Here is a 12500-nt window from a genome sequence, read left to right on the forward strand (position 1 = left end):
AAATAGTTTACCATGCCAGGGTAAGCCGACAAGAAACACAGCCCTTATTTCAAGTGTTTTTAAAATCCCCGTGGGGAACATGAATGGTGGAAAAACGATTGGAACCATTTTCCTGTTTGACCGCTAGTTTTTCATGGGTATTATGGCCTCCCATACTTCCGGCGCCGACAGAGATGGCCGCCTCGCTTCACGTTCTAGAAACTATGCAGTTTTTGTTTTTTTACGTGTTATTTCTTACACTAGTACCCCAGGTCATCTTAGGTTTCATTACATACAGCCGAGAAGAACTACTGAATATAAGATCAGCGTCAACTCACCATCAGTACGACCAAGAATATGTTTTTCGCGATGCGGATCCTGTGTTCTGCCTTACAACCAGTGTAACGGAGTGGATCACATGCAGCGACAAAAAAAAAAAAAACGACTCAGAAAAAGAGGGAAACGAAGCGGTCTTCTGGTCAGACTCCGGAGACGGGCACACCGTGCACCACTCCCTAGCATTCTTCTTGCCAATGTCCAGTCTCTTGACAACAAGGTTGATGAAATCCGAGCAAGGGTAGCATTCCAGAGGGACATCAGAGACTGTAACGTTCTCTGCTTCACGGAAACATGGCTAACTGGAGAGACGCAATCCGAAGCGGTGCAGCCAGCGGGTTTCTCCACGCATCGCACCGACAGAAACAAACATCTTTCTGGTAAGAAGAGGGGCGGGGGCGTATGCCTTATGGCCAACGTGACATGGTGTGATGAAAGAAACATACAGGAACTCAAATCCTTCTGTTCACCTGATTTAGAATTCCTCACAATCAACTGTAGACCGCATTATCTACCAAGAGAATTCTCTTCGATTATAATCACAGCCGTATATATCCCCCAAGCAGACACATCGATGGCTCTGAACGAACTTTATTTAACTCTCTGCAAACTGGAAACGATTTATCCGGAGGCTGCATTCATTGTAGCTGGGGATTTTAACAAGGCTAATCTGAAAACAAGACTCCTAAATTTTATCAGCATATCGATTGCGCAACCAGGGTTGGAAAGACCCTGGATCATTGTTACTCTAACTTCCGCGACGCATATAAGGCCCTGCCCCGCCCCCTTTCGGAAAAGCTGACCACGACTCCATTTTGTTGATCCCTGCCTACAGACAGAAACTAAAACAAGAAGCTCCCACGCTGAGGTCTGTCCAACGCTGGTCCGACCAAGCTGACTCCACACTCCAAGACTGCTTCCATCACGTGGACTGGGAGATGTTTTCAGTATTGGCGTCAGACAACAACATTGACGAATACGCTGATACGGTGTGCGAGTTCATTAGAACGTGCGTTGAAGATGTCGTTCCCATAGCAACGATTAAAACATTCCCTAACCAGAAACCGTGGATTGATGGCAGCATTCGTGTGAAACTGAAGGCACGAACCACTGCTTTTAATCAGGGCAAGGTGTCTGGTAACATGACTGAATACAAACAGTGCAGCTATTCCCTCCGCAAGGTATCAAACAAGCTAAGCGCCAGTACAGAGACAAAGTAGAATCTCAATTCAACGGCTCAGACACAAGAGGCATGTGGCAGGGTCTACAGTCAATCACGGACTACAGGAAGAAACCCAGCCCAGTCACGGACCAGGATGTCTTGCTCCCAGGCAGACTAAATAACTTTTTTGCCCGCTTTGAGGACAATACAGTGCCACTGACACGGCCTGCAACGGAAACATGCGGACTCTCCTTCACTGCAGCCGAGGTGAATAAGACATTTAAACGTGTTAACCCTCGCAAGGCTGCAGGCCCAGACGGCATCCCCAGCCGCGCCCTCAGAGCATGCGCACCAGCTGGCCGGTGTGTTTACGGACATATTCAATCGATCCCTATACCAGTCTGCTGTTCCCACATGCTTCAAGAGGGCCACCATTGTTCCTGTTCCCAAGAAAGCTAAGTTAACTGAGCTAAACGACTACCGCCCGTAGCACTCACATCCGTCATCATGAAGTGCTTTGAGAGACTAGTCAAGGACCATATCACCTCCACCCTACCTGACACCCTTGACCCACTCCAATTTGCTTACCGCCCAAATAGGTCCACAGACGATGCAATCTCAACCACACTGCACACTGCCCTAACCCATCTGGACAAGAGGAATACCTATGTGAGAATGCTGTTCATCGACTACAGCTCGGCATTCAACACCATAGTACCCTCCAAGCTCGTCATCAAGCTCGAGACCCTGGGTCTCGACCCGCCTGTGCAACTGGGTACTGGACTTCCTGACGGGCCGCCCCCAGGTGGTGAGGGTAGGCAACAACATCTCCTCCCCGCTGATCCTCAACACTGGGGCCCCACAAGGGTGCGTTCTGAGCCCTCTCCTGTACTCCCTGTTCACCCACGACTGCGTGGCCATGCACGCCCTCCAACTCAATCATCAAGTTTATGGACGACACAACAGTGGTAGGCTTGATTACCAACAACGACGAGACGGCCTACAGGGAGGAGGTGAGGGCCCTCGGAGTGTGGTGTCAGGAAAATAACCTCACACTCAACGTCAACAAAACTAAGGAGATGATTGTGGACTTCCAGGAAACAGCAGAGGGAACACCCCCCATCCACATCGATGGAACAGTAGTGGAGAGGGTAGCAAGTTTTAAGTTCCTCGGCATACACATCACAGACAAACTGAATTGGTCCACTCACACAGACAGCATCGTGAGGAAGGCGCAGCAGCGCCTCTTCAACCTCAGGAGGCTGAAGAAATTCGGCTTGTCACCAAAAAGCACTCACAAACTTCTACAGATGCACAATCGAGAGCATCCTGGCGGGCTGTATCACCGCCTGGTATGGCAACTGCACCGCCTCAACCGTAAGGCTCTCCAGAGGGTAGTGAGGTCTGCACAACGCATCACCGGGGCAAACTACCTGCCCTCCAGGACACCTACACCACCCGATGCTACAGGAAGGCCATAAAGATCATCAAGGACATCAACCACCCGAGCCACTGCCTGTTCACCCCGCTGTCATCCAGAAGGCGATGTCAGTACAGGTGCATCAAAGCTGGGACCGAGAGACTGAAAAACAGCTTCTATCTCAAGGCCATCAGACTGTTAAACAGCCACCACTAACATTGAGTGGCTACTGCCAACACACTGTCAATGACACTGACTCTACTCCAGCCACTTTAATCATGGGAATTGATGGGAAATGATGTAAATATATCACTAGCCACTTTAAACAATGCTACCTTATATAATGTTACTTACCCTACATTGTTCATCTCATATGCATACGTTGATACTGTACTCTATATCATCGACTGCATCCTTATGTAATACATGTATCACTAGCCACTTTAACTATGCCACTTGGTTTACATACTTATCTCATATGTATATACTGTACTCGATATCATCTACTGTATCTTGCCTATGCTGCTCTGTACCATCACTCATTCATATATCCTTATGTACATATTCTTTACTGATCCGCCATGCACGCTCCAACTCAATCATCAAGTTTATGGACGACACAACAGTGGTAGGCTTGATTACCAACAACGACGAGACGGCCTACAGGGAGGAGGTGAGGGCCCTCGGAGTGTGGTGTCAGGAAAATAACCTCACACTCAACGCCAACAAAACTAAGTATCTCAGCTATTTCCAATGATGGGTTATGGGCTAAGGCTCGATTTGAATGGGCATCCAACTTGACCTAATTGACTGAACTATCCACTTCCTGGCCACGTTTGCATGACCTCCAGACCCAACTGTGACTTCTGACCTTTAACCTCTGACTCATGGTTCAGATACAATAACATAGAGACTCAGCTGTTTGGAAACTGAGTCAGGAGTGATCCACGACTCTCTCTCTCACACACACACACACACACACACACACTCACACACACACAAGTTATCCATGATTCGGAGTCACGATAACTAGGGTTATAACATTAAGATTAGGCACTTTTTGGATTGGGTTACCTGTGTGGCATAGGGGGCAGCATTTTCACGTTTGGATGAAAAGCGTGCCCAGAGTGAACTGCCTGCTACTCAGGCCCAGTTGCTAATATATGCACATTATTAGTAGATTTGGATAGAAAACACTTTGATGTTTCGAAAACAGTTTGAATGATGTCTGTGAGTATAACAGAACTCATATGGCAGGCGAAAACCTGAGAAAAATCCAACCAGGAAGTGGGAAATCTGAGGTTTGTAGTTTTTCAAGTCATTGCCTATTGAATATACAGTGTCTATGGGGTCAAATTGCACTTCCTAAGGCTTCCACTAGATGTCAACAGTCATTAGAACCTTGTTTGATGCTTCTACTGTGAGGAGGGGGAATGAGAGCTGAATGAGTCAGAGGTCTGCCAGAGAGATCGTTCACGTGAGAGCGAGCTGATCGCGCGTGCGCTCTGTTCTATTGCATTTCTACAGACAAAGGAATTCTCCGGTTTAAACATTATTGAAGATTTATGTTAAAAAAATCCTAAAGAATGCATCTATACTTCGTTTGACATGTTTCTACGAACTGGGATATAACTTTTCGTCTGAACTTTCGCCTGGACTTGCCCGCGCCTCGTGAATTTGGATTTGTGAACTGAACACGCTAACAAAAGGAGGTATTTTGACATAAATGAGGGACTTTATCAAACAAATCAAACATTTATTGTGGAACTGGGATTCCTGGAAGTGCATTCTGATGAAGATCATCAAAGGTATGTGAATATTTATAATGCTATTTCTGACTTTGTTGACTCCACAACATGGCGGGTATCTGTATGGCTGGTTTTGAGTCTGTTCACTGTACTCAGATTATTGCATGGTTTGCTTTTTCCATAAAAAAATATTTGAAATCTGACACAGCGGTTGCATTAAGGAGAAGTATATCTCTAATTCTGTGCATAACACTTGTATCTTATATTCAAGCTTATGATGACTATTTCTGTAAATTGATGTGGCTCTCGGCAGATGTTTTCGAGGCACACCATTACTGAACAGTAACGCGCCAATGTAAACTGAGATTTTTGTATATGAACTTTATCAAACAAAACATACATGTATTGTGTAACATGAAGTCCTATGAGTGCCATCTGATGAAGATCATCAAAGGTCAGTGATTAATTTTATCTGTATTTCTGCTTATTGTGACTCCTCTCTTTGGCTGGAAAATAGCTATGTGTGTTTTTGTGACTAGGCTCTGACCTAACATAATCATATGTTGTGCTTTCGCTGTAAAGCCTTTTTGAAATCAGACACAGTGGGTAGATTAACAAGAAGTTAAAGCTTTAATTTGGTGTATTGCACTTGTGAATGTATGAAAGTTACATATTTTTAAAAAAACATTTTTGAATTTCGCACGCTGCTTTTTCAGCGGAATGTTGTCGAGCCATAAGAACCACTGTCCACGACTGAACACACAGGTTTATATACCTATCCACCACCCCTGTCCACAATGCACTACCAAACACAATCCTACTTGATGGTAATAGCTCTCACTGTTCGTAATAGCACTCCACTTTCAACGTCAATCTAGAACGACCTGGCTGGATACATACCACAGTGTAAACACACATACGAGAGAGAGAGAGAGAGAGAGAGAGAGAGAGAGAGAGAGAGAGAGAGAGAGAGAGAGAGAGAGAGAGAGTCAGACATTCTACAGGAAGATTGAAATAAGTAGGTCAACAGAGGAGAGGATAGAGGGAGAGACGTGTTGAGAATGAGGGATGCTGTGACATTTACACAGAGAGAAAAAGGGAATGGGAAATGGAGGCAGAGAGAGAGGGAATGGGAAATGAGGGCAGAGAGAGAAAGGGAATGGGAAATGGAGGCAGAGAGAGAGAGGGAATGGGAATTCTACTTTAAGATATGTGTGTGTGTGTGTGTGTGTGTGTTTAAGATATATACAGTGGGGCAAAAAAGTATTTAGTCAGCCACCAATTGTGCAAGTTCTCCCACTTAAAAAGATGAGCGAGGCCTGTAATTTTCATCATAGGTACACTTCAACTATGACAGACAAAATGAGGGGAAAAAATCCAGAAAATCACATTGTAGGATTTTGAATGAATTTATTTGCAAATGATGAATATAAATAGTCTGCCCCCCCTTATCTTACCAGACGCCGCTGTTCTATCCTGCCGGTACAGGGTATAACCAGTCAGCTGTATGTTGATAATGTCATTATTCAGCCACGACTCTGTGAACCATAAGATATTACAGTTTTGAATGTCCCATTGGTAGTTTAATCTTCCGCGTAGGTCATCGATTTTATTTTCCATAGATTGCACATTTGCTAGCAGAATGGAAGGCAGTGGGGGTTTATTCGATCACCTACGAATTCTCAGAAGGCAGCCCGTCCTCCGGCCCCTTTTTCTCTGCCTCCTCTTCACGCAAATGAAGGGGATTTGGGCCTGTTCAGGGGAGAGCGGTATGTTATTCACGTCAGGCTCGTCTGACTCTGACTCGTTAAAGGATTCTGCCAGTTCGTGGTGAGTAATCACAGTTCTGATGTCCAGAAGTTATTTTCAGTCATAAGAGACGGTAGCAGCAACATTATGTACAAAATAAGTGAAAAACAAACAAAAAAACACAAATGTAAAATATCTTCTCTGTTCTCTTAACACAGGAAGTCACAATCCATTATTTATTTAGATGCTCAAATTACTCTCCTTCTTATTGGCTGAAGCAAGTCTCTTCTTCTTATTGGTGTCCTTTAAGTAGTGGTTTCTTTGCAGCAATTTGAACATGAAGGATTGATTCACACAATCTCCTCTGAACAGTTGATGTTGATGTGTCTACTTGAACTCTGAAGCATTTATTTGGGCTGCAATTGCTGAGGCTGGTTAACTCTAATGGACTTATCCTCTGCAGCAGAGGTAACTCTGGGTCTTCCTTTCCTGTGACGGTCCTCATGAGAGTGAGTTTCATCATAGCGCTTGATGGTTTTCGCGACTGCACTTGAAGAAACTTTCGAAGGTCTTGTCATTTTCCGGACTGACTGACGTTCATGTCTTAAAGTGATGATGGACTGTCGTTTCTCTTTGCTTATTTGAGCTGTTCTTGCCATAATATGGACTTGGTCTTTTATCAAACAGGACTATCTTCTGCATACCACCCCTACCTTGTCACAACACAACTGATTGGCTCAAACGCATTAAGAAGGAAAGAAATTCCACAAATGAGCTTTTAAGAAAGCACACCTGTTAATTGAAATGCATTCCAGGTGACTTCCTCATGAAACTGGTTGAGAGAATGCCCAGAGTGTGCAAAGCTGTCACCAAGGCAAAGGGTGGCTACTTTGAAGAACCTGTTCAACACTTTTTTGGTTACTACATGATTCCATATGTGTTATTTCATAGTTGTGATGTCTTCACTATTATTCTACAATGTAGAAAATAGTAAAAATAAAGAAAAACCCTTGAATGAGTGAATGAGTGGGTGTTGTATTCTAAAACTTTTGACCGGTAGTTTCATATGTACAAGGGATAGGCATGGTATACATCGGCCAACTAAATACTTAGTTGCAGGTTCCTTCTCAACGATGCAACAGCAATTCTTATTTTTCCTTTATTTAACGAGGCAAGTGAGTTAAGAACAAATTCTTATTTTCAATGACGGCCTAGGAACAGTGGGTTAACTGCCTGTTCAGGGGCTTCTACACTCTAACCACTAGGCTACCCTGCCTCCTCTACACTCTAACCACTAGGCTACCCTGCCTCCTCTACACTCTAACCACTAGGCTACCTGCCGCCTCTACACTCTAACCACTAGGCTACCTGCCGCCTCTACACTCTAACCACTAGGCTACCCTGCCTCCTCTACACACTAACCACTAGGCTACCCTACCTCCTCTACACTCTAACCACTAGGCTACCTGCCGCCTCTACACTCTAACCACTAGGCTACCCTGCCGCCTCTACACTCTAACCACTAGGCTACCCTGCCGCCTCTACACTCTAACCACTAGGCTACCTGCCGCCTCTACACTCTAACCACTAGGCTACCCTGCCTCCTCTAACCACACACTAACCACTAGGCTACCCTACCTCCTCTACACTCTAACCACTAGGCTACCTGCCGCCTCTACACTCTAACCACTAGGCTACCCTGCCGCCTCTACACTCTAACCACTAGGCTACCCTGCCGCCTCTACACTCTAACCACTAGGCTACCCTACCTAACCCTAGGCTACACTCTAACCACTAGGCTACCCTGCCTCCTCTACACACTAACCACTAGGCTACCTGCCGCCTCTACACTCTAACCACTAGGCTACCTGCCTCCTCTACACTCTAACCACTAGGTTACCCTGCCACCTCTACACTCTAACCACTAGGCTACCCTGCCGCCTCTACACTCTAACCACTAGGCTACCTGCCGCCTCTACACTCTAACCACTAGGCTACCCTGCCACCCCTACACTCTAACCACTAGGCTACCTGCCGCCTCTACACTCTAACCACTAGGCTACCTGCCGCCTCTACACTCTAACCACTAGGCTACCTGCTGCCTCTACACTCTAACCACTAGGCTACCCTGCTGCCTCTACACTCTAACCACTAGGCTACCCTGCCGTAATAAGAAATGACGAAAGAGAAGAATAGGAACATAAAGTCTCAGTAGAATAGAATAAATATTTTAGCATCAGTATAATACAGGAAGTCACAATTTTTAGTCCAATATTTATTTAGATGATCAATTTACTGTCTCCTCATAAACAAGGAAAGTAGGCATCACTAACACTGATGATACACACTCTCAAGGTAATGACGAGATAAACACACGCACAAACACACACACACACACAGTCAAGCAGCCAAACACCACTCTGTACGGTACACACACACACATCTTTGTTGGTGAAACAGCTTCAGCACTCGTACCACCAGATAACACTCCTGCCTGTGAGCTGGCCACCTGGCGTCACGGCTACACCAATGACACGGCTTCTCCATGCGGCTACACCAATGACATGGCTGGATCTATGTGCTCCTCCAATGACGCGGCTGGATTTCTGCTCACTTCCTGGGTAGTGACTTTCATTCAACCAATCAAGGCTGGGCGGGCCACACTCTTTTTTTAGTGATTATCTCAGTGCTTGTCCTCTATGCCTCTTTCTCTCTCTCCCTCCATTTCTCTCTCCCTCTCTCTTTCTCTCTCTCTTTCTCTCTCTCTCTCTTTCTCTCTCTCTTTCTCTCTCTCTCTCTCTCCCTTTCTCTCCCTCCATTTCTCTCTCCCTCTCTCTCATTCTCTCTCTCTTTCTCTCCCTCCATTTCTCTCCCTCTCTCTCATTCTCTCTCTCTTTCTCTCCCTACATTTCTCTCTCCCTCTCTCTCATTCTCTCTCTCTTTCTCTCCCTCCATTTCTCTCTCCCTCTCTCTCATTCTCTCTCTCTTTCTCTCTCTCTCTCTCCCTCTCTCTCTTTCTCTCCCCCTACCTCTCTCCCCCTACCTCTCTCTCCCCCTACCTCTCTCTCCCCCACCTCTCTCTCCCCCACCTCTCTCTCCCCTACCTCTCTCTCCCCCTACCTCTCTCTCCCCCTACCTCTCTCTCCCCCACCTCTCTCTCCCCCCACCTCTCTCTCACCCTGTCTCTCAACACACACAGTCAGACGCTCGTGTTCATGCAGACCTTAATGTGGGGAAAAAACAGTAGATTGTATCCAAATTAGAGATTTTTTGCTATTTTTCTTCCAGGTGTTAAGTCATGATAACACGTTTGTGTGAAATAGGTTTCCGATAGCTTGGATAGATAACGTGGATATTACAAGTGTTATTTCTACTTAAAGGGGCATTTAGATTAAAAGTCTGGGGTGGAAAAAAATCTGTCTCCCTCTGTTCTCCTATGTATTCTCTCATATTAAGGCGTAGTAGTAGAATACCTTATAAGGGCGTTAGATCCTTATTATTCTCTATGTTTGGTTAGGTCTGAAATCTATGTTTTCTATTTCTTTGTGTTTTTGGCTGAGTATGGTTCCCCAATCAGAGGCAGCTGTCTATCGTTGTTTCTGATTAGGGGATCATGTGTAGGTGGTCATTTTCCTTTTGGGTTTTGTGGGATCTTGTTTTCTGTGTAGTTTATTTTGCCGTAAAGAACGGTGCGCTTTCGTTTTTGTCGGTGTTATTTTGCTTTTGGTGTCATCAATAAAAAGACCGATGAACACGCTGCACCTTGGTCCTACCACGCTGCACCTTGGTCCTATCACGCTGCACCTTGGTCCTACCACGCTGCACCTTGGTCCTACCACGCTGCACCTTGGTCCTATCACGCTGCACCTTGGTCCTACCACGCTGCACCTTGGTCCTATCACGCTGCACCTTGGTCCTACCATGCTGTACCTTGGTCCTACCACGCTGCACCTTGGTTCTATCACGCTGCACCTTGGTCCTATCACGCTGCACCTTGGTCCTACCACGCTGCACCTTGGTCCTATCACGCTGCACCTTGGTCCTACCACGCTGCACCTTGGTTCTATTACGCTGCACCTTGGTCTGGTCACACTGCACCTTGGTCCAGTCACGCTGCACCTTGGTCCTATCACGCTGCACCTTGGTCCGGTCACACTGCACCTTGGTCCAGTCACGCTGCACCTTGGTCCTACCATGCTGCACCTTGGTCCAGTCACGCTGCACCTTGGTCTGGTCACACTGCACCTTGGTCCAGTCACGCTGCACCTTGGTCCTACCATGCTGCACCTTGGTCCAGTCACGCTGCACCTTGGTCCAGTCACGCTGCACCTTGGTCCGGTCACGCCTTCTTCCAACTCACTGCTGACGGGCTGGTCCTGAGGCTGGCTGCTGATGGGCTGGTTGCTGACAGGCTGGTCCTGAGGCTAGCTGAGGTTCAATCTCATCCTCTTCTTCCAACTCACTGTCAGACTCTGAATTGACAGAGACATGATCCTCATATAAAATGCTTCATCTTCCAAAGTGGAAGACTCTCCTTCCACACCAGCTTCTCTCTCTGCAAAGATTATTTTTGTCAAACTGATTGATGGTGGTAATGAGCCACACATGCAAAGCTATTTATTTGTTGTTCCCGCCCCCAATTAACACCTGGCTGGGGTAGAGTGGGGGGGAAATACTGAATTTTTTACAGTGTATCGAAATAATGTATTGCAATAACACTGTGGAGATTCCCAGGCAGGGAGACAGACAGGGAGACAGACAGGGAGACAGGCAGGGAGTCAGGCAGGGAGACAGGCAGGGAGACAGGCAGGGAGACAGACAGGGAGACAGGCAGGGAGACAGGCAGGGAGACAGGCAGGGAGACAGGCAGGCAGGGAGTCAGGCAGGGAGACAGGCAGGGAGACAGGCAGGGAGACAGGCAGGCAGGGAGACAGGCAGGGAGACAGGCAGGGAGACAGGCAGGGAGACAGGGAGGGAGACAGGCAGGGAGACAGGCAGGGAGACAGGGAGACAGACAGGGAGACAGACAGGCAGGGAGTCAGGCAAGGAGACAGGCAGGGAGACAGGCAGGGAGACAGGCAGGGAGACAGGGAGACAGACAGGGAGACAGACAGGCAGGGAGACAGACAGGGAGACAGACAGGGAGACAGACAGGCAGGGAGACAGACAGGGAGACAGACAGGGAGACAGACAGGCAGGGAGACAGGCAGGGAGACAGGCAGGGAGACAGACAGGCAGGGAGTCAGGCAGGGAGACAGACAGGGAGACAGACAGGGAGACAGGCAGGGAGTCAGGCAGGGAGACAGGCAGGGAGACAGGCAGGGAGACAGGCAGGGAGACAGGCAGGGAGACAGACAGGCAGGGAGTCAGGCAGGGAGACAGGGAGACAGACAGACAGGCAGGGAGACAGGCAAGGAGGTTATTAGTGCTGTGTTGAAACAGCAGGCCCAGGGAGGAGGAAGACAGGCAGGGAGACAGACAGGGAGACAGACAGACAGGCAGGGAGACAGGCAAGGAGACAGACAGGGAGACAGACAGGGAGGTTATTAGTGATGTGTTGAAACAGCAGGCCCAGGGAGGAGGAAGACAGGGAGACAGACAGGGAGGATATTAGTGCTGTGTTGAAACAGCAGGCCCAGGGAGGAGGAAGACAGGCAAGGAGACAGACAGGGAGGTTATTAGTGCTGTGTTGAAACAGCAGGCCCAGGGAGACAGACAGGGGGTTATTAGTGATGTGTTGAAACAGCAGGCCCAGGGAGGAGGAAGACAGACAGGGAGACAGACAGGGAGGTTATTAGTGATGTGTTGAAACAGCAGGCCCAGGGAGGAGGAAGACAGGAAGACAGACAGGGAGGTTATTAGTGATGTGTTGAAACAGCAGGCCCAGGAAGACAGACAGGGGGTTATTAGTGATGTGTTGAAACAGCAGGCCCAGGGAGGAGGAAGACAGACAGGGAGACAGACAGGGAGACAGACAGGGAGGTTATTAGTGATGTGTTGAAACTCTCCCTCTCTCTCTCTCTCTCTCTCTCCTCTCTCTCTCTCTCTCTCTCTCTCTCTCTCTCCCTCTCTCTCTCTCTCTCTCTCTGTCTCTCTCTCTCTCTCT

At 47.5% G+C, this 12500-nt stretch overlaps 2 protein-coding genes across 2 annotated transcripts in view; one reads left to right on the forward strand and one right to left on the reverse strand.

Annotated features, from left to right (window-relative positions):
* The window catches only part of LOC121839013 (uncharacterized histidine-rich protein DDB_G0274557-like), a 6610-nt gene extending 2616 nt beyond the window's left edge, over nt 1-3994 (reverse strand). Inside the window, exon 1 of the mRNA XM_042295019.1 lies at nt 3972-3994. Coding sequence (XP_042150953.1) covers nt 3972-3994 — 23 coding nt within the window. The remainder of the gene's footprint in view (nt 1-3971) is intronic.
* LOC112239631 (disks large-associated protein 3-like) overlaps nt 1-12500 on the forward strand; it is a 313170-nt gene that overhangs the window by 254796 nt on the left and 45874 nt on the right. The gene's annotated exons all lie outside the window — the stretch shown is intronic.

This window comes from Oncorhynchus tshawytscha, linkage group LG13 (genome assembly GCF_018296145.1).
Source record: "Oncorhynchus tshawytscha isolate Ot180627B linkage group LG13, Otsh_v2.0, whole genome shotgun sequence".
Classification (NCBI taxonomy): Eukaryota; Metazoa; Chordata; class Actinopteri; order Salmoniformes; family Salmonidae; genus Oncorhynchus; species Oncorhynchus tshawytscha.